Source organism: Babylonia areolata, chromosome 1 (genome assembly GCF_041734735.1).
Source record: "Babylonia areolata isolate BAREFJ2019XMU chromosome 1, ASM4173473v1, whole genome shotgun sequence".
Taxonomy (NCBI): Eukaryota; Metazoa; Mollusca; class Gastropoda; order Neogastropoda; family Buccinidae; genus Babylonia; species Babylonia areolata.
In genome coordinates, this window is record NC_134876.1 from 63,241,117 (window position 1) to 63,260,870 (window position 19,754).

Genomic DNA, 19,754 nt, shown 5'->3' on the forward strand with positions numbered 1-19,754 from the left:
TGGCAGGTGTATATATGCAAATCTTTCACTTTGTTACAAGCGAGTCAGCATTGTTCTTTTTGAGTTTACTAGTTATTTGTATTTGGGCAACCCCCCCCCCTCCCCCCTCACTCTCCCCCTCCTTTATTTTTCATTTATTTTTCACTTTGCTTCCTTATTTCATTATTAATATTATGCCATGCACTTTGGTTACACAGTGACCCCAGAATTGTGGCCACTTTCAGTATTACAAAAATCCATCACTCACCCAGTTATCCTCTTGTTATCTGTCAAATTTTTTAATGGCAAATAACAAATATATACGTACATGTTCATGTTAGAGAAGTACAAACATATGGCCATATGCAAATTATGTTCTTTAGCGCACGCACGTGTTTACAATGTATGCTTGCAAAAATGCATGTGTTCCCACAGATCATACATAAAAGCCTGCAAACACACAGGCATTCAGTCACCCATTTCTACATATTTACACTCTTGTCAGTGTTTATGACATTGTTGCAAACAACCCATGATCTTCCATGATGTTGGGATGTTCCAGAATGAAACCAGAGATGCCAGACAGTGTGCTGACCCTTCAGCAGCTGAAGCAGATGCCCTTGGCTGATTCCGTCAGAGCTCTGCTCACCAGTGGTTAGTGTGGTTTGATGGACCCTATAATCCTTTCTTCCCCTTCTTTTTAACCCCTACACTGCTGTTGATAAGTATGCTTGTCAGTGAGAGCCGTCACTGTGATAACATTGAGTTTACAGGTCAGGATGTCACATTAACAGGCCCTTGGCCAATTCTGTCAGACCTCTGCTTGTTAGTGCTTTGATGGACCCTATATCTATATATATTTTTTTTCAACCCCTACGCTACTGTTTATGCTCATTATTGAGGGCTGTCACTGTGATAACATTGAGCTTACAGGTCAGGGTGTCACATTACCATTCCTTTTCTGGATGTCTTGGGATTTTACTACATTTTTTAAGTTAATTTAATTAAATTAATTAATTTATTTTATTTCATAAAAGCAAACACAATTACACTGCTTAAAAAGTACACAGAATCTGGTATTCACACTTTCAATTCATGCCACATTGATCTTATTTTACCAAGGTTCCATCAGTTAAGGTGTTACAGATTGCAGGTGGGATGTTTTGATAACTTATTAGATTGCATGCATTTTTTTTTTTTTTTTTGTATAGTAGTATGTATATTTTTTAATCAATGGTGAAAAATTTTATCGGGGAAAATGAAGCAGTGGAGCTGCTCTGTGGTGACACACACTCCTCAGAAACAGCAGCCCAAATTCCATACAGAAAAATGCATTCAGTACTGTTGTGACAAAAATAATGTAACACAACACAACACAACAGAACACAAGAAAGTACAGTACAACATGATTTAACACAACACAGAACAGTACAACACAACACAATACAACGCAATACAATACAGCACACTACAACACACTACAACCTACTACAACACAGTACAAAAGAACACAATGCAACCTAACGCAATACAATACAATGCAATGCAATGCAATGCACTGCAATACAATACAACACAACACAACACAACACAACACAACACAATACAATGTTGTGCTCTGTGTGTATGTTGCAGTGAAGGTGATGCAGTTCTCCAAGCTGATGGAGATGTTGCCAGAAGGCACAGACCCCGTGTCCACACTGCGGGCATTGCAGCAGGTGGCCGTGATGGTCCAGGGCTGCTGGGTGGTCAAGAGGTCAGTTCTGTCCTGGGAACTCATTTATGGGTGGTCAGGAGGTCAGTTGTGTCCTGGGAACTCATTTATGGGTGGTCAAGAGGTCAGTTGTGTCCTGAGAACTCATTTATGGGTGGTCAAGAGGTCAGTTGTGTCCTGAGAACTCATTTATGGGTGGTCAAGAGGTCAGTTGTGTCCTGAGAACTCATTTATGGGTGGTCAAGAGGTCAGTGCTGTCCTGGAAACTCATTCACAGTTGACACGCATAATAGCTGAGTGGTTACAGCACTGGACTTTTAATCTGAGGGTCCCGGATTCGAATCTTGGTAATGGCACCTGGTTGGTATAAGTGGAGATTTTTCTATCTCCAAGGTAGACATATGACGAGACCTGCTTGTGCCCAAACCCCCTTTGTGTGTATATGCAAGCAGAAGATCAAATACGCATGTCAAAGATCCTGAAATCCATGTCAGCATTCGGTGGGTGATGGGAACAAGAACATACTCAGCATGCACATTCCTGAAAAAGGAGTAGGGCTGCCTACATGGCAGGGTAAAAATGGTAATACACTTAAAAGCCCACTCATGTACATACAAGTGAATGTGGGAGTTGCTGCCCACGAACAGAGAGGAATAATTTACAGCTGTGTCTTTTGTAAAGGCCTATTGGTCAAGAGTGGGAAATATAACTTGAGTACAACTCTCCACTGTATTCAGTATTCTAACCCAGATAGTCGGGGTCAGTAGTTGCCTCCTCTGCTTTGTTTTGATGGTCATAGTCGGACTCGACTATCATACGTCTGTCCCCGTTCAAGTTTCGGATAAAACATAAATATGCGTCCCTGACACTTTTGAAAATGGAAAGGACACAGTCCATGTTCAGGAAGTGAGTCCCTGGAACATTATCAAAAAAAAAAAAAAAAGAAAAAAGAAAAAAAAAAAAGAGAAAAAAAAAAGAACCGCCACATAAAAACAGGGAAAATTGTGCGGCAAACCTTCAGCCTAACGCTGATCGGTTATTGTAAAGCGAGGGGTTTGAAAACGCCATACTGATGCATTGTTATCATTATTATAATTATCAGTAATGTTTGTGGTTGTGCAGTGAGGTGTTGTACCCACCGGACACGTGCAGCCCTCACAGTGGTGTGCCTGCAGAGCATCTGATCCGTGGTCGTGACTTTGTGGTCAGTCTTTTGTTTGTTTTTCTACCTGATTAAGCGGTCATTGTTATTGTCTTTTTTTTATTTACTTATTTTTTTTATTATTATTATTATTATTGCTAGTTTTAAAAAAATTAATGTAATTTTTATTTTATTTTAAAATTTTTTTAATTTTTATTTTCTTAATTTTTATTTATGTACGCTTATAGTTGACTTCATCAAGTTTTTGTGCCTTATACATATTATTATTATTAGTAGTAGTTCTTTTCTTTTTTTTATGTATTTATCTATTATTTATTCACCCTTTTTTTTTCTTTTTTTTTTCAAGGCCTGACTAAGCGCGTTGGGTTACGCTGCTGGTCAGGCATCTGCTTGGCAGATGTGGTGCAGCATATATGGGGATTTGTCCGAATGCAGAGATGCCTCCTTGAGCTACTGAAACTGAAACTGATTAAGCGGAGTGATAGTGAGGAAACGATGGATGATTTTTTTTTTTTTTTTGTATCACCAGTGATTAAGATAATGATTTTTGCATGAGAACTCTATGTGTGTATTTGTGTGTTTGTGTGTGTGTGTGGTCATTCGTAGGCGCGTACATATTTTGTTGTTATTTATAGAAATGGAATATTTACTTCCAGATAGATTCTTTTTTTTTTTTTTCATAATAAACTAATGAATGAACTTTGAAATGTCATTTCTGTCATGTTTTTCTTTTCTTTTCAGATGTGGAAGTTTACCCATTGCAAATATGTTGTGAGGAGGGAAATTGCTGCAGGGGTGAGTGTGTCACACAAACTGTACATTTTCACTGGATCATCTGCATTTCTTTAGAATACATATGATATCGTGTGAATATTTGTATGCAGTAATTCATACATGACTGAGTGAGTGCGCGCATGTGTGTGTGTGTGTGTGTGTGTGTGCGTGCGTGTGTGTGTGTGTGTGTGTGTGTGTGTGTGTGTGTGTTTTGTCATTGACACAGTCCATGCTTATAACAATATTGAAATTTAATTTGTTCCACAATGACGGAGCATGGAAAGAAAAAGATCCAGGAAAAAGCAAAAAAACAAAAAACAAAAAAACATATTTAAGTCTAAGTTTAAGTTTAAGTCTAAGTTTGATAAGTCATAGTGCCTTATGTTGTTAATTTTAGTGACCGTGTTTTCACTTATTGGTGTTGATTGTTTTCACACTTGGACTCTCTGCGAAGAAAGTAGATCCTATTATAAATATCCATGATTATTATTATCATAGTTAGTTTTGATAGTTGTCAGTCCGCAAAGTATGTTATAACTTCTGTATGATAGTTGCAGTCCGCAAAGTATGTTATAACATTTGTATGCTGTTATAGTTTTGGAGGGGTGCATGTATCAGTAGAGAATCTTCAGTGCTTAACAACTGAATTTGAAGAAAGGAGTCTGTGTTACATATGAGTGGTCAAAAAAGGTCAATGAAATTGCCAGGAAAAGCTCAAACATCTTATAGCTTCACCTTTGTTTATTTGTTTTATCTATTTGCTGGAGCTGTCATTGTTAACAGCTGTTCATACACAGTGCAAACTTATGCATGTGCTATTATGTCTGTGTGTGTGTGTGTGTGTGTAAGCATGCTTGTATGTATGGGTGTACCTAAGTTTTTATTCTTATTTTATTTCATTCATTTCCCTTCTATGTATCTTTCACCTGATTGTATTTTAATTGTATTTACTTGTTTGATTCGTTTATCTATTTTGTATCATCTTCAGTTAATGGTATTTACTGTACCTATGGTAGTCTCACAAAGCTGGGCCAGCATGTCAAATCTGTGACGTACGTGTTGGTAGGCTTCTTCTTTTTTTTCTTTTTCTTTTTTTTTGTGTGTGTGTGTGTTTTGACATTCAGTTTTTATGCAGATACGGTGTGGTGTATATAGAACAGTGCATGTGCTTTGATGCTTTCTTGACACTGATGCTAAAACTGTTCAGCTTTTTATTTTTCAAGAGAATTAGATGTGAACATGATTGAGACTTTTTCTTTTCTTTTCTTTTTTTTTTCATTGTTGTTGTTGTTTTGTTTGTGGCAGAAATGAGGTGTTGAGATCTGCTGATGTTTCAGCTACCGTCGGAAGATGTCAAGGACATCTTGGAGCAGATGTCTGTTCTTCGCTCTTCCAAAGGCTGGGAGTTTGTCTACAACTATGACAGGGAATTTGTGGAAAAGTGAGTGGCTTTGCTGGCAGTTTGTCTGTAACTGTGACAGGGAATTTGTGGAAAATTGAGTGGCTTTGCTGGGATTTTGTCTGTAACTTTGACAGGGAATTTGTGGAAGGAAAAGTGAGTGACTTTACTGGGAGCTTGTCTTCAACTGTGACAGGGAATATGTGGAATTGTGAGTGGCTGTGCTGGGATTTTGTCTGTAAATATGACAGGGAATTTGTGGAAGGAAAAGGAGTGACTTTGCTTAACTGGTAGTTTGATTCAACTATGACAGGGAATTTGTGGAAAAGTGAGTGGCTTTAGCTGGTAGTTTGTCTATAACCGTTTCGGTTATTTAGTTATTTAGGTATTGATATAGGTTTTACAGTCAGAAAAGATTCTCAGTCAGGCACAAGAATTTGATTTGTACGTCACAATACATGTAGAGGAGTTATATCTGTCTTGAAGTTTGTGATAAGAAACTCTAGGAAGAGCTGGACAGTACAAGGTCTTCAGAGAAGAAGACCCCCTCAGTCAAGTTTGAACATTTCGTGCTGTAAAAGTTTTCTAGTCACTCTGTTTTGTTTTTTTCTTTACAGGCATCCTGAAGTGGTCCAGAGACAGAGGCTGCTATGGGACTCCAAGTACCAGACCCTTTGCACATACTTCAAACTGCCCAAGGAGGCGGATAAAAAAGCCAGAGGTATGGACTGGTGCTGGGAGTTCTGTTGCCGTACGGGTGTACTGGGTTCACACACACACACACACACACACACACACACACACACACACACACACACACACACACACAAAAGTTAGGAACAACTTGGCAACTTGCTCAGTTTTTTTTTTCTTGGGGGTATGGTGAAATGATGCTGATTTTTTCGACAAACAGTAGTGTGTGCAGCTAGTGTAATGAGTGCCACACTCATAACCAGAGGTGCTTTCTTGCCGTTAAAAAAAAAAGAAAAGAAAAAGAAATGCACAACTATCATTTATAAACCACTGAGTAAGTGTGAATTTTTTTTTGCTAAAACATTGATTTTTTCAAATTTGTTCTTCGTGCATGGGTGTCTGAAATAGCCATTTGCGTATTCGGTGAGAAGTGAGTGGTAGTTCGTAAGCAGCCTTCTTGATTTAAACCATCTGTGGATTTTTGTTTAATTACTTTATGAAAACATTTTTTTCTGACAGTTTTGTGTATAAATCAGTTAAAACTTTTTTCTTTTTCTTTTTTTTTTACTGTTATTTAGTTGGGCAGTCCTAATGCTGCCCTGTTCAGTCAGCAGGACTGTAAGCAACAGTGTCAAATACCAGCCACATACCATGTTGTGCAAGAAGCATACCATGGCTGATAGCAGCCCCAGCCTGTTTGATGGCACTGCAACAGTTTGAAATGAGCCTCAGTTTCCCAGCTTGTGTCTCACACTGACAAAATCTTGGAGCCAAAATTGAAGATCTGCGATCTGTATATTTTAGACAGACTTTTAGTAACTATATTGCTCACTCACCCAGTTCAGCCATGGCACAGTTTTTAACCTTTTTTCAACATTCCTCCCCAGTATTATATGGCAGCCAAAAATGGCTGGCTTAAAAGATGAACAGGTAAAAGCGCACTCATAATCAGTTGAACAAGGGTGTTACTCACACATATGAATAGATCAATAGATAAAAGAGCACTCAGAATCAATGGAACAAGGGCATTACTCACTCTTATGAATAGATAAATAGATAAACGCGCACTCAAAATCAATGGAACAAGGGCATTACTCACTCTTATGAATAGATAGATAGATAAAAGCGCACTTAGAATCAATGGAACAAGGGCATTATTCACACATATAAATAGATAAGTTGATAAAAGCGCACTCAGAATCAGTGGAACAAGGGCATTACTTGCACGTATCAGTAGATAAAAGCGCACTCAGAATCAATGGAACAAGGGCATTACTCACACATACAAATAGATAAATTGATACAAGCGCACTCAGAATCGGTCAGACAAGGACATTACTCACACCCCACACCACACAGAAGAGGACGCTTACCTGAACTGCGTTTTGAATTGCAGAAGCCGAGCAGATCCTGATGATGCAGAACGTGGACCGCCCCCGTCGACGTAGAGCCTCGTCAAGGTCGTCGCCGCGGAAACGCACCCTCAGTGGTCGTTCCATGTCAGACATGAGTGACTGGGACATGGATTCAGACAGCATGGACAGACGTCACAGCCACGACAGGATGAACCACACCACAGACGGCGCCACTTCCATATCTGTAGAGCCCATGGAAGTGTGCGGCGAAGATGTGAAGCAAACCTCCTTGAGCAACGGAAGCCTCCACATGGCTGATGGTGCCGGGGACAGAAGCCACAGTACAGCAGCGGTGGCGACAGTGGGTGGGGGTGGGGGTGGGGAGTGTTCCCCGCAGCTGCGAAAGGAGCTGGTGGAACTGGCGCGGGATGTGATGGTGAAGATCCCGGTGCTCAAGTTCAGCATCCTGAAGCAGCACTACCTGATGAAGCGTGACCTGGTGCCCAGGGACCATGCCTTGCTGTCCGGCATTGTGTCCGACAGGATGCTCAAGGAGGCCGTGCTGGAGGCTGGGGGGGCGCAGGTCAACAAACCGGTCAGTGTTTTTTTTTTAATTAATTATTTGTTTTTTTATTCAGACGAATGTTTGTATGATTGTACAAGAATTTGCAGCATCACTGTTAGTATGTTAGTACAAGAAGCAGCAGCATAGCTTGTTAGTATACAAGTCCAAGAAGCAGCAGCTTAACTGTATGTGTTAGTATGTTAATGCAGGAAGTGGCACTATAACTATGTTGGTATGTAAGTACAGGAAGACACGGCACAACTGTTTGTATGCTTGTACAAGAATAATCAGCACAACTATGCTAGTATGTTAGTACAAGAAGAAGCAGCATAATGGTGTTAGTATGTTAGTACAAGAAGAAGCAGTATTACTGTTAATATATTAGTACAAGAAGAAGTGGCATAACTGTGTCGACATGTTATTACAGAAAGAAGCAGCAGAACTGTTAGTATGTTAGTACAAGAAGTGTGACATAATTGAGTGTTAGTATTTTTGTACAAGAAGTTGCAGCATAATTGTTAGTATGTCAGTACAAGAAGTGCGACATAATTGAGTGTTAGTATTTTTGTACAAAAAGTTGCAGCATAATTGTTAGTATGTTTGTACAAGAATATGCAGCACAAATGAGAGGGTAGGTAGGAACAAGAAGATGCAGCACAGAGCTGAGCATCCGTTTAGTAAGTAATTTTCAAAAAGGGAAATTTGATGGCATATTTTTCTTTGTGTTCTTTTGACATCCTGAAAGAAAATAAGGTGAAAAAATTGCTTTATGTGTATGATGGTAGCAGCATTCTTTGGAGCTAACTACAGAATGAATTTGCACATGCATTCAATAAGCATGTTCATATTTTGGGGTTTTGGTTGTTGTTCTTTTTTAACATGATTAATTATTATACAGATGTTGCTATAGCTTTTATTGAGAAAAGAGCCAGATTGTACATGTGTTGTTTTCAAGCCTGTGATAGATTAGTGTGTGATGGTTACAGGTGATCAGCCAGCCTGACTCGGACAGCTTGTTTGTCTATGTACGTCAGGGCAACAGGATGGACAGGGTGAGTTCAGCGATTGTCTTTTTCTTCCTCTTCCACGAGAACTCTTTTAATTTCATGCATACAGAAGGGAGTTTGACACTAGCTCCAGCTGCTTTCAATTTCTCTGCTTGGACGGAGCAGTATTTTGCATTGGACAGGAATCGGACACGAATTTCAGACATGTTTTGGGCCCATTTACTCCAGTCTTCCTAACGTCTTGACGCAGATCGCAGATTTCATCTCCCCGTGACACCTTCCAGATAGAAGTGGTGGCACAAAAGGAGAAAGAAAGAAAGAAAGAAGAAAAAGATGATTTTCATTAACAGAGAGCTGAGCAGTTGGGAGGAAGTCAGTTTACGTCACAGGAAGTTGTCTTGTTTTGGCTTCATAACAGTCATCTAGGAAACCAGTGTCACATCTTAGGGAGCCACTTAGACTGAAGAAGTACATCTGCTGAAACTTGTTTTAGGTGCAGGCAAGGAAGTGAAGACGTCTGTCACTCTGTGTCAGTGTCTGTGTGTGTGTGTCTGTGTGTAGTGGGAGAATGTGTGTGTTGTGAGTGGTGATACACTTATTTTAAAATGGTATTCTGTGTGAGTATCTATCTTTTATGTGTTTTTGTTGTTTGTTTTTTTCATTCCTGTACCTTGCTCATTCCCACATGTATTGTTAAATGTGCTTTGAGCTAGGGGACAAACACTTTATAAATGCACATCATTATTATTATTATATTGAGAAAGAGAGGGAGAGAGAGAGATAGCATGTGTGTGTCACTGTGTGTGTGTGTGTGTGTGTGGTCTGTTGTGCAGGTGTATATGCAAATAGGTGTGCATGGGTGCATGTGTAGGGTGGATGCATATGTGTTGGGTTTTTTTCTTGTATGTGTGTGTGTGTGTGTGTGTGTAAAATAGTGGAAAGGTGGTGTTTTCATCAGGCTTCCTTTGCCATAAATCTGATGTGTGTGTGTATTTTTTTTAATTTTATATACATTGTATGCCAAATTTTACTCTTCTGCTTCTAATCTGTTTTTATCACAAACTTCACCAAACTTAATTTCTCTAACTTGGATGATAAGATTAACCTCTTGACTGCCAACAGTTTTTAGGTCAGCTGTATTCAATATGCATATGAAAAAACATAGCTGTGTCATAACAATGTACATTAAAACTACTGTGTCTTCTCTGTTTCTAGGAATTTATACATGGCAATACATGAACTAATGAAATAGGTTCTGTTTTCACATGGAAATAAAAGAAAAGGACTTACTTTGTGATTTGTAAAGTATTTGTTGAAATTTTAATACATGTTTATGATGTGTTGTGAATATTTCTGCAAACAAACTCGCAAGCACTCAAAATAGAACCAAATAAAAAAGGAGCAATAACTGAATAAGCCTCAGTCTCTGCTTCACCAGAATTATCAGTAGTATGTTTTGAATCATTGTTCAAGTTTTCTGTCCACATCATTTATAATTTCCTCAAACGTTGAAAAGGATTGCAAGTCTGAGACCGTCGTGGCATCGCTGTTTTGAAGAAGACTGGTGTCAATTATCAGGATAAAAAACGATTTTATGAGAACTCTATAACTCAGTGAGTTGGAAAAGGTTACAAAATCACTTTTATGAACCTTTCCTGAGCCTATCGTCATGTCAGTTGTTCTCCCCTTTTAAAAATAGGCACAAATGTTTAATGAGATTCCTCTGCTCATCTAACACAGATGGGCGTCAAAGAAGGCTCCAAGAGCTCCATGAATTGAACACAAGAGACACTCAGAGACTTGTTAACCTGGTTCTGATTCTGATTCTTGTGTGTGATGCAGGCTCGAGAGGTGCTGTTCTCCATGCTGGAGTTCACCAGCAAAGTGAGGAGCAACCTGTTCATCAGCAAAGTCAGGGAGCTGGGGGACGAGGACTACTCTGACGCTGAGCTCAAGAAGCTGATCAGGGTAAGGGGCAGACATTGTATTATTAGCTGACGGGTGCAGTAGTCGAACGGTCAGAGCGTTGGACTTTCAATCTGAGGGTCCTGGTTTCGAATCTTGGTGACAGCGCCTGGTGCGTAAAGGGTGGAGATGTTTCCCATCACCCAGGTCAGCATAAGTGCAGTTCAACTAGTGCCTGAACCCCCTTCGTATGTATATGCACGCAGATGATCAGATACGCACGTTAAAGATTCTGTAATCCATGTTAGCGTTCGGTGTGTTATGGAAACAAGAACATACCCAGCATTGCACACCCCCGAAAATGGAGTATGGCTGCCTGCGTGGCGGGGTAAAAACGGTCATACACGTAAAAGCCCACTCGTGTACATACGAGTGAACATGGGAGTCGCATCCTATGAATGAAGAAAAAGTATTTGCCACAGGATTAGCACATGAAACAGTCCACGCCAACAAAATGGTTGTCCCTGGTGAAATTCTGTGGAATTGTCCACTTTGGTAAGAAAAACAATTAACACAAGTTTGCAGAAAAAAAATGCGGCACTGTGCTGTGGCGGGTCACAATTTCACACAGAGAAATTTGTTGTTCCAAAAATTTATACAATGCAAAATAATTTTAGACAAGCTGGCAAGTTCATGATGTGTTGGTTATGCCTGGTTACCTGTGTAATGTTAACACTACTTCAATGGCTTTGAAAAAGTTTATCTCCCTGTGTCAAGGTCTTATTTATTTCATAGTTGTTGTTTTTTTAAAGCTGAGAGAGGGAGAGAGAGAGAGAGTTTTGTATTGTGTGAATGTTATGTGCATATGTGCATGCATATGCATTCATGCATATGTGTGTGTGTTTGCTGCATTAAAAAAAGTCACCTTTTTAAATGTGGAAACCATGAAGTTACAGAGATCACTTCAGGTTGTCACTGTAGTTGAAGGCATGCTTGTCAGTGGATGAAAACTGTCTTTTCAAAGTGGTTGTTTCACACACACACACACACACACACACACACACACACACACACAGAGTCAATCTCTCTCTCTCTCTCTCTCTCTCTCTCTCTCTCTCTCACACACACACACACACACAAACACATACACACACACACAGAGAAGTTCTAAACATGTTCAAAATTAAGAGAAAATTAAACAACTTGCTGTACATTAAAACACAAACAAAATGACAAAGATAGAGTGGAAGGCTGAGTGGAAGACGGATGGACGAGATGTTCATCTCATATATGTATATATATATTTAGAACAACATGACAGTAAGGGAAAACAAATGCAGGTAACAGTACTAACAACTAAACAACTCATCCACCATTTTAAAATAACTTCGCAAAGATGGTGATGAATAAATAGATGAATAAATAAACACATATGTCAGTGCACTTGCATATAAGATATATATAACTATGTATGATATATATAACTATGTATATGTATTTATATATTCCTTTGAAAGCGGTCTGTGTATGAAGAAGGCACTCCATTTTGTATCTGTATTCTGTGGATCCACATCTGTTTTTTTCCACCCATGTGTGTGTGTGTGTGTGTGAATGTGCTTGCGTGTGTCCATGTGTGTGTGTTTTTGTGTGCTTTTTTTTTATTTTTTATTATCTGACTGACATTTCATTGAAAAGTGCTTTGAGAGGTTTGAAAGTGCAATATGAATGTATTACCATTATTATTATTATTATTATTATTAATGTATACACCATGGTTCTGTAATAAGCTTGGATTGCTTTGCAGGAGCTGTGTGAGAGCCACAGTGGCATGTGGTACCTCAAAGGGTTGGCGCCCAAATCCTGATGAAGGCTTCACACGTGTTTGTTTGTTTTTTTATGTCACCGCGGACACTTGACTTGAGCACAACTGTGATTCTTTCCATGAATTTAAAGACCAGCGGAGACTTGCTGTGTGCGGCCGTGCCACCTTCCGTAACCATGATTGAATTTGTGACGAGCATGTGTGTTTGTGTTTGTGTTTGTGGTGGGAGGATGTGGGGAGAAGAGGGTGGAAGGGAGAGAAGAGGGTGGAACCAGGAATGGGAAGGAGGTGGAATTAAAACCTACCTCTCTAGGTACGTAAAGTAGTTTTAAAGGTACCAATGACAAGTGCAGTTTCAGTTTCAATTAGGTATGAAAATGTGTGGACTCATCCATGTACACTTCATCTTTATTTAAAAAAAAAAAAAAAAAGCGTGAAGAAAAGAAAAAAGAAAGATGCCTGACCAACGCACAAACCCAGCACACGAATCAGGCCTTGAGAGCTTACTCTGGAGCAAAGAATACTTTTATGCAGAGAGTGGTTTCAGGTTTACTAGAAGCGACATGATGTGTGTTCCACAGTTGCTATAATAAACAGGTTCATCAGGGCTGAAATAATTCATTACTTGGAGAAAAAAAATTGATTCTGTCACATCATGAAAATTTTAATCCTTTGAGCCCTGGCCACCGCTTTACCAGTGGTGGGGAGGGGTGGCATAATGCCTGGCCACCGGTTGAGCGGTGTGTAAACACTCGTGTCATGTTTTGCTATTGGTTGGCTTATATTGAAGAGCCAATCAGAAAAACCGTAATATTCTGACGTCAGCGAACGTAGTACCAACATTGCCGCGCCTTTTCACTGTGTTTTGTGCTTGTGCTTTGGATGAAAAAGATCGATTTCTACCATGAAGCGTGCAGAGTCTCAACCTGACACACCTCCTTTGATCAACTGATTCAGCATGCTCAGATTCATTTTCAACATCACTATCTGTAGCAAAATCATCCGATTCGAATTCCACCTCACTATCCGAGTAATCATTGTCATACTCTACTTCCGATAAATCATCAAGCATATCAATTACTTGCTGCGTTGTGTACAGTTGTTTTCTTGCATGTTTTTTCCCTGATTTCTGTCTTGACGGGCCAGGTTGAGACTCTGCAGGCTTCAAGTGTTTACGTACCGCTCAACCGGTGGCTGGGCATTATGTCATTTTTCTCTGCCACCAGTAAAGCGGTGGTCAGGGCTCAAAGGGTTTAATATCAATTATTTGCAAATTTTGGCTCAGGAGCTCAGGCAGAAGGGTTAAAATTGCTCAGGAACTCAGGGCTCAAAAGGTTAAGAAATTTTTTTTTTTTTTTTAATGATGTATCTTTACTTAGTGGCTCTGTATTTCTTTTAGTGAAACACAGCTGTGTTCAGCACAGTTGTAAAGAAATGAGTTCATCAAACCTAAAAATTAATGGTACTGATATCAAGCGTGAAAAGCAAAAAAATCTTTTTATCCTTGTGACAAAAAAAAAAAAAAGTGAGGGAAGATAATAAACTGCTATGAGTGAAAAAGAGTAAGTTCAGCCTTGTGTTCATATATGAGAGTGACTTGTTCCCCATGCAGTTTTCTTCTTTTTGTGCTTCCTTTTTAATTGTTACATTACTTTTATGACTGATTGTTAGAAATGCTGAAATGCGTAAATACCCAAACATACTTACCTCAATTTTGAAAATGAGTCTGTTTGCCAGAGGCATTATTCTGTCTGCTGAAGTGATCTGCAACCATCTATTTTATTATCATGGGAGTGTTGTTGAGAAGCAAACAGGTATACTTAGGGCATTTGTTCTTAAATATTAGTGTGAGGGGTAGATTGGCTGTACTGACTCAGGTCTGATATTATTTGTAAAAAAAAAAAAAAAAAAAAAAAAAAAAAAGGAAGAAGAAGAAACAAATTGTATTGAATAAGAGACATGAAGATGCAAGGATAAATGTGATGGTGTGCATTGGTATGGTTGTGGTTAAATTTTTTTTCCCATCTCAGGCAGTAACATTGAATATGTTTGCGTGTGCATGTGTGTATGGGGGCAAGGGGGGGTAGAGAGGAAGAGAGAGATATTCCATACAGTATGACAAAGATATTATTTATACTCATGAATAATGTATACAACAGCACAAGAGTAAAACATATTTATTTGATAATTTACTAACACACAAAAAAACCCTGCCATAAATCAAATCACCACTTCATAAGAGAGAATGGTGAGATTTTAACAGCTTGAATATCCAGCCAGTTTTTTTTTTGTTTTGTTTTTTTGTTTGTTTGTTTTTTTGTTGTTTTTTTGTGAGACAGAGAGGAAGAGTAGATTAATGGAGCAGTGTGCACTATCTCTGACAGTTAGCCTGTCCTGTCCAAAATTATGACTGAAGTCCTATAATCAGCCTGTTCTATTGAAAATTACAACTGAAGTCCAGTAATTAGTCTGTCATATTCAAAATGATGACTGAACACTATGATTTAGGGGTGTAAGTAGTCTCGCATGTGCTGCAAATCTGGCACAGATTATCTTGACTTTGGAGACATTTATTTGGATATTTTTCCAACATGCCTAAATTTTTGTAACCTGTTTCCTGTCTTTAATTATTATGTCTACTGTGAAACCTCAGACTAAAAAAGTAAGAAAAGTACTCTAGTCTCATTCAGTTTCGTTTAACCAAAGTTTTCATATATATATATACATAATTTATGCTTGTTATCAAGTGTTGGAAACCAAGGGAGATAATTGTGGTGACTTGCTTTCTGCTGATTTTGCTTGGAAAAGTGCATTCAATTTCACCAAGTTGGATATGATGACAGTGACATCCAGCATCATGAAGTTTTTGTTTGACAGAGTTTGACAAAGAACATTTGATGAAAAATGGTGAGAATAGTGTGAGGAACACGTGAAAATTGAACGAAAATGAAACTGTATTTGAATTTGAGAAATGGTGCCGAAAGATTGGCACTGCAGGTGTTGTGTTTCTGCGTGCCATGTGGTCGGATTGAAGAATATGGATCCAGTGGAAAGAAAATGCTGACAAATGATCCGACACACAAAAGGGCTGGCAGTGCAGATAATTGCAAACATGATGGAGCAACCACATCATCCTACGTCAGTGATTGAAAAAAAGATCATTACCGACCAAACTGCGAGTATGAAAGCTGTGTTATGCTCAGTTTGGCAGAACATTATGTGCTGTATCATTTCACCGATCTGGTATTGAAGTTTGTGGAGGGGCAGACTGCTACAGACAGACGGGTGCTCCAGGATTTTACATTGATTATCAAGAACTTCATCAGGGCTTAACTTTCATGGGCCATTATGTGTACTCATTAATGACTCAAATGACCACAAACATGACAACGGTGATCATTCTTCCCGGCTCCCCCACCTGCCCCTTTTATGAGCAAAATGCATGGTGTAGGCAACAAGACAGCACCAATTCTGTCTCTCCCCTCATCCTTCACTCTTTGACAGTGCTTTGTTGGCAGTGAATGAGTGACTCAGCTGTTCAGTGCTGTAGAACCTGAGACTGGTCACATACAGGGAAAGTTTTTGTGTGTGTGCGTGTGTGTGTCTTAAAGTTCAACAGAAAAAAACCTTTATAAATGCACTCTATTAGACACTTAAAAAATACAACATATACATTCGCTCCGGCTGTGCAAGAAGTGTTGATCCAAATTGACAATGTAAGTGACACCTACAGATTTTTTGCTTTTGTTTTGGGAAAGGTATTGGTCAATGTGTTTGTGTGTGAGAGAGAGAGAGAGGAAGACAAAGAGGGAGAGAGAGAGAGAGAGAGAGAAAAGCTTCCATATTATATAGTTTGTTTTCATAACGAGAAGGGGTTTGCTTTATGTTTTGCTTTAAATAAAACTGCTGTTTTGCTCCAATACATTTTCTTTTTTACCCACAAGTAGACCTTTTGCTACTGCTATGCTGGATACAGCATTCTGATTTATAAAAGGCCTATCCTCTGTCAGTGTTCAGATGGGTGCCAGATCTTTTCTTTGAAATGGTGTTTCATTGTCTGCTACTGAGTTTGTTTTTTGTCCTTTTTCTGTTCTCTTTTTGAATTTCTTAAATTTCACAATAATTTTCTCCCAAATTACTGTGTTGAGAAATTAAGAGTATGGTAACACTGTTCAGACTTGATTCTCTGTTTCACTGAGTCAGCATGATAGTTTCAGGTTTTTGTCAGGGCAGAAAAAAAAGATTTCAGTCTTAGGTAGGTCTCTCCACTTGCACCCCTGATTATGAGCCTGTTCTATCAAAAATTCTGAGGGAAATCCTGTAATCAGCATGTCAAATCCAAAATTATGACTGAAGTCCTGTAATTAGCATGTCCTGTCCAAAATTATGGCAGAATACTGTAATTAGCCTGTCATGTCCAAAGTTATCGCTAAACATGGTAATTTCTAAATTAGTCCCTGTCCTGTCCAAAATTATGACTTAAGTCCTGTAATTGGCCTGCTCTATCTCAAATTATAAGTGAAGCCCAGTGATTAGCCTGTCCTATCCAAAGTTACAACTGAAGTCCTGTAACCAAGTATAGAAAATCCACTCGCTGAAAAATGAAGTGTCTTTCAGATAGATTAAAAAAAAAAAAAAAAAAAAAGGAATGACAACAAACAAAATACAATCAATACCATGAATAAACAACAAATTAAAGAAAATCAGTACTATGAATAATGAAATCATGATATTGAAATCACAGCTGGTGCCTCCTAACCGACACAAAACCCCCTTTGATACCAAATTGAAATGTTAGGTTGGTTGTTTTGTTTTCTTCATGTCCCATGTTTGGGTGTGGCATGATGTCAGAAAAAAACCTGTTAAAGATCCCATAGCTTTTTACGGCCATCAAGGCTGTGAATTCATCTTATCCACTGTGTGTAGGGTTCGGCGTAGGAAGGCTGGGCCCAGTTCTCTCCTTCTCTCATTTTAATCTTCCCCAACCGGTACCCGTTCACGCCTGGATGGGGTGAGGAAAGTGGGAGTAAAGTGTGTTTCCCAAGGACACCACACCAAGCCGAGATGGGGTGAGGAAAGTGGGAGTAAAGTGTGTTTCCCAAGGACACCACACCAAGCCGAGATGGGGTGAGGAAAGTGGGAGTAAAGTGTGTTTCCCAAGGACACCACACCAAGCCGAGATGGGGCCTTGAACCCTGATCACTGGGAAACACCAGACAAGAAATCAAACACCTAACCAGTTCTTCCATTCTCCCCCTAGGAAGAACTATGAGAATACACTAATCTCCACCATGAAAGCACATTGCAGCCTTCTTCTCTTGTGTTGGAATTGGGAAATCCTATTTTGTATTTAGAAATTTTGAGCCAGGGTCTTTTTTAGTTAACATTTTAAAATATATATTTTTTTAATACAATGAATGGAAGTTTGATCAATTGCGATGGCATTGAAAATTGAAATGAGTGTATGTCATGCAAAAGATGCTTGTTTGTTCTGGTTATGGTTTCTGTTCAGAGTTCATAGGTGAGGTTGCAGAAGAAAGTACATGTGATTGAGAATACTTTTTATATATCCAGGGTTCCCACATTATTATGGAAGTCTGGAAAAGTCTTTGGTGGGAAAATAGGAAGACCCTTTTCAGGGCAGGAAATGCAATGGAAATAATGTTTCATCCTGTTTTGGTCTGGAAGTCTTTGAATTTTCATGATACCTTTCACCATGTGTACAGTATTGAAGAATATTCTGCTTAAGTGAAAAGACAGCAAAACACACACACACACACACACACACACACACAGATGCACAAAAACAAAACAAAAAAACAAAGCAAAGGCAGTGGAAGTGTTGAAAATCAATATTGATGTCAGGAGATTTTTTTTCTGCAACAGTGTCCCAACTAAATACAGTGTATTAAGCTTTTAAAAATATGTTGTTATCCTTGAAGAATGCATAAATAGTCAATGTTAAGCCAAGTTGAATTACCTCATAGTTAGTACAAAAACTGATGACCACATGTTTTGATTGATATGTGGTAGTTCTGTGGTGTATGTGTTTGTGTATTATTGTGTGTGTTTGTGACTTTTTGGGTCTTGGAAAATATAACACAGGGTTTTGGAAAAAGCATGGCAAAAAGTATGGAATTTAGTTTGCTCAGACTTTGGAGAATGCTGTCTATCTCTTTGGTGTGCAAGGAAAGTAAGTTGTTGAAGATTTTGTGAATGGAATCTTCAGTGTAAATATGTTTTTTTTTAAATTTTTTATTTTGTTTTGCTATTGATCATGTTCATGTTGAATCTTGGTGTGACAAGGAGCAGAACAACAGAATACAGAATACTTTATTATCACAAAAAAGAGAACTTCATTTGTGGTGTACGTTACATAAACAACATACGAAAATCACAGCTATTTTAGTATGAACACATAAAAGAAACAGATTGCTTTAATGCTTAGCTGAAGAAAGCCTCACATATAGTAATCACAGTCATATACATACAATAATTGCAGTAAGAGAATAGGCATGAAATATAGTACTATTAATTAACATAGACATGTGATTCACAGCACACTGTTAACAGTGTTTTAGATTCATACAGAATATAGAATACACACATTCATGCATACATACATGCATAAACATACACACATATACACTTTTATATAAAACTAAGGGCTGATTAATCATTTAGGAATTTGAGTTGAATGGGCTATGAAACTGTCATTGGTTCTAAGAGCTTTCAGTTTAGTTAAAAAAAAATAAAAGAATCAAGAACATTTGCTACCTGTCTCAAAGAACATTCGGAATCGAGTTGTGTTTGAGTGTGAGGGGAAGAAGTTACAGTTTCTTGTGATTAAAAAGGTTGCAAAAAAAACAAAACAGTTGAGTGTTGGTTTCTGTGTGTGAATCTCAATGTGATATTTGATATAATTTGTTTGTACCTAGCCTGTGAATATATGCATGAGTGTGTGTGTGTGAGAGAGAGTGTGTGTGTGTTTGTGGGAAGAAGGGGGAGTTGGGATGAACAGCATGAGAGTGCTTTATGTCGTTGAAATGGCATGTTTTGGGACTGCAAAGATAACAAATTTAATTCTCTTTTGTTTATTGTTTTTGTTTATTGAACATAGTGACACCTCCTTGAGTAACTGAACTGAACTGAACTGAACTGTGTAAATGCACTTCAGATTCAAGCCATGCTGGTCTCATTTCACAAAGGTACAGCAGTCATAGGGTTAAACAAGAACCAGTGATTATTATTTCAAATTCCTGTATATATATATATATATATATATATATATATATATATATATATACAGAGTGGGGGAGGGGGGTACGCTGTAGGTGGTATGAGGACTGGCCAGCTACATCACAGATGTGAAGACAAGT

At 38.6% G+C, this 19,754-nt stretch overlaps 1 protein-coding gene across 1 annotated transcript in view; it reads left to right on the top strand.

Moving 5' to 3' along the window:
- Nucleotides 1-19,227, top strand: part of LOC143285358 (DNA-directed RNA polymerase III subunit RPC5-like) — a 28,925-nt gene extending 9,698 nt beyond the window's left edge. Inside the window, exons 9-18 of the mRNA XM_076592586.1 lie at nucleotides 542-633; nucleotides 1,615-1,735; nucleotides 2,816-2,897; nucleotides 3,597-3,650; nucleotides 4,967-5,070; nucleotides 5,646-5,749; nucleotides 7,118-7,671; nucleotides 8,628-8,693; nucleotides 10,491-10,616; nucleotides 12,358-19,227. Coding sequence (XP_076448701.1) covers nucleotides 542-633; nucleotides 1,615-1,735; nucleotides 2,816-2,897; nucleotides 3,597-3,650; nucleotides 4,967-5,070; nucleotides 5,646-5,749; nucleotides 7,118-7,671; nucleotides 8,628-8,693; nucleotides 10,491-10,616; nucleotides 12,358-12,417 — 1,363 coding nt within the window. The 3' untranslated portion in view covers nucleotides 12,418-19,227. The remainder of the gene's footprint in view (nucleotides 1-541; nucleotides 634-1,614; nucleotides 1,736-2,815; nucleotides 2,898-3,596; nucleotides 3,651-4,966; nucleotides 5,071-5,645; nucleotides 5,750-7,117; nucleotides 7,672-8,627; nucleotides 8,694-10,490; nucleotides 10,617-12,357) is intronic.
- Nucleotides 19,228-19,754: the final 527 nt, after the last annotated feature.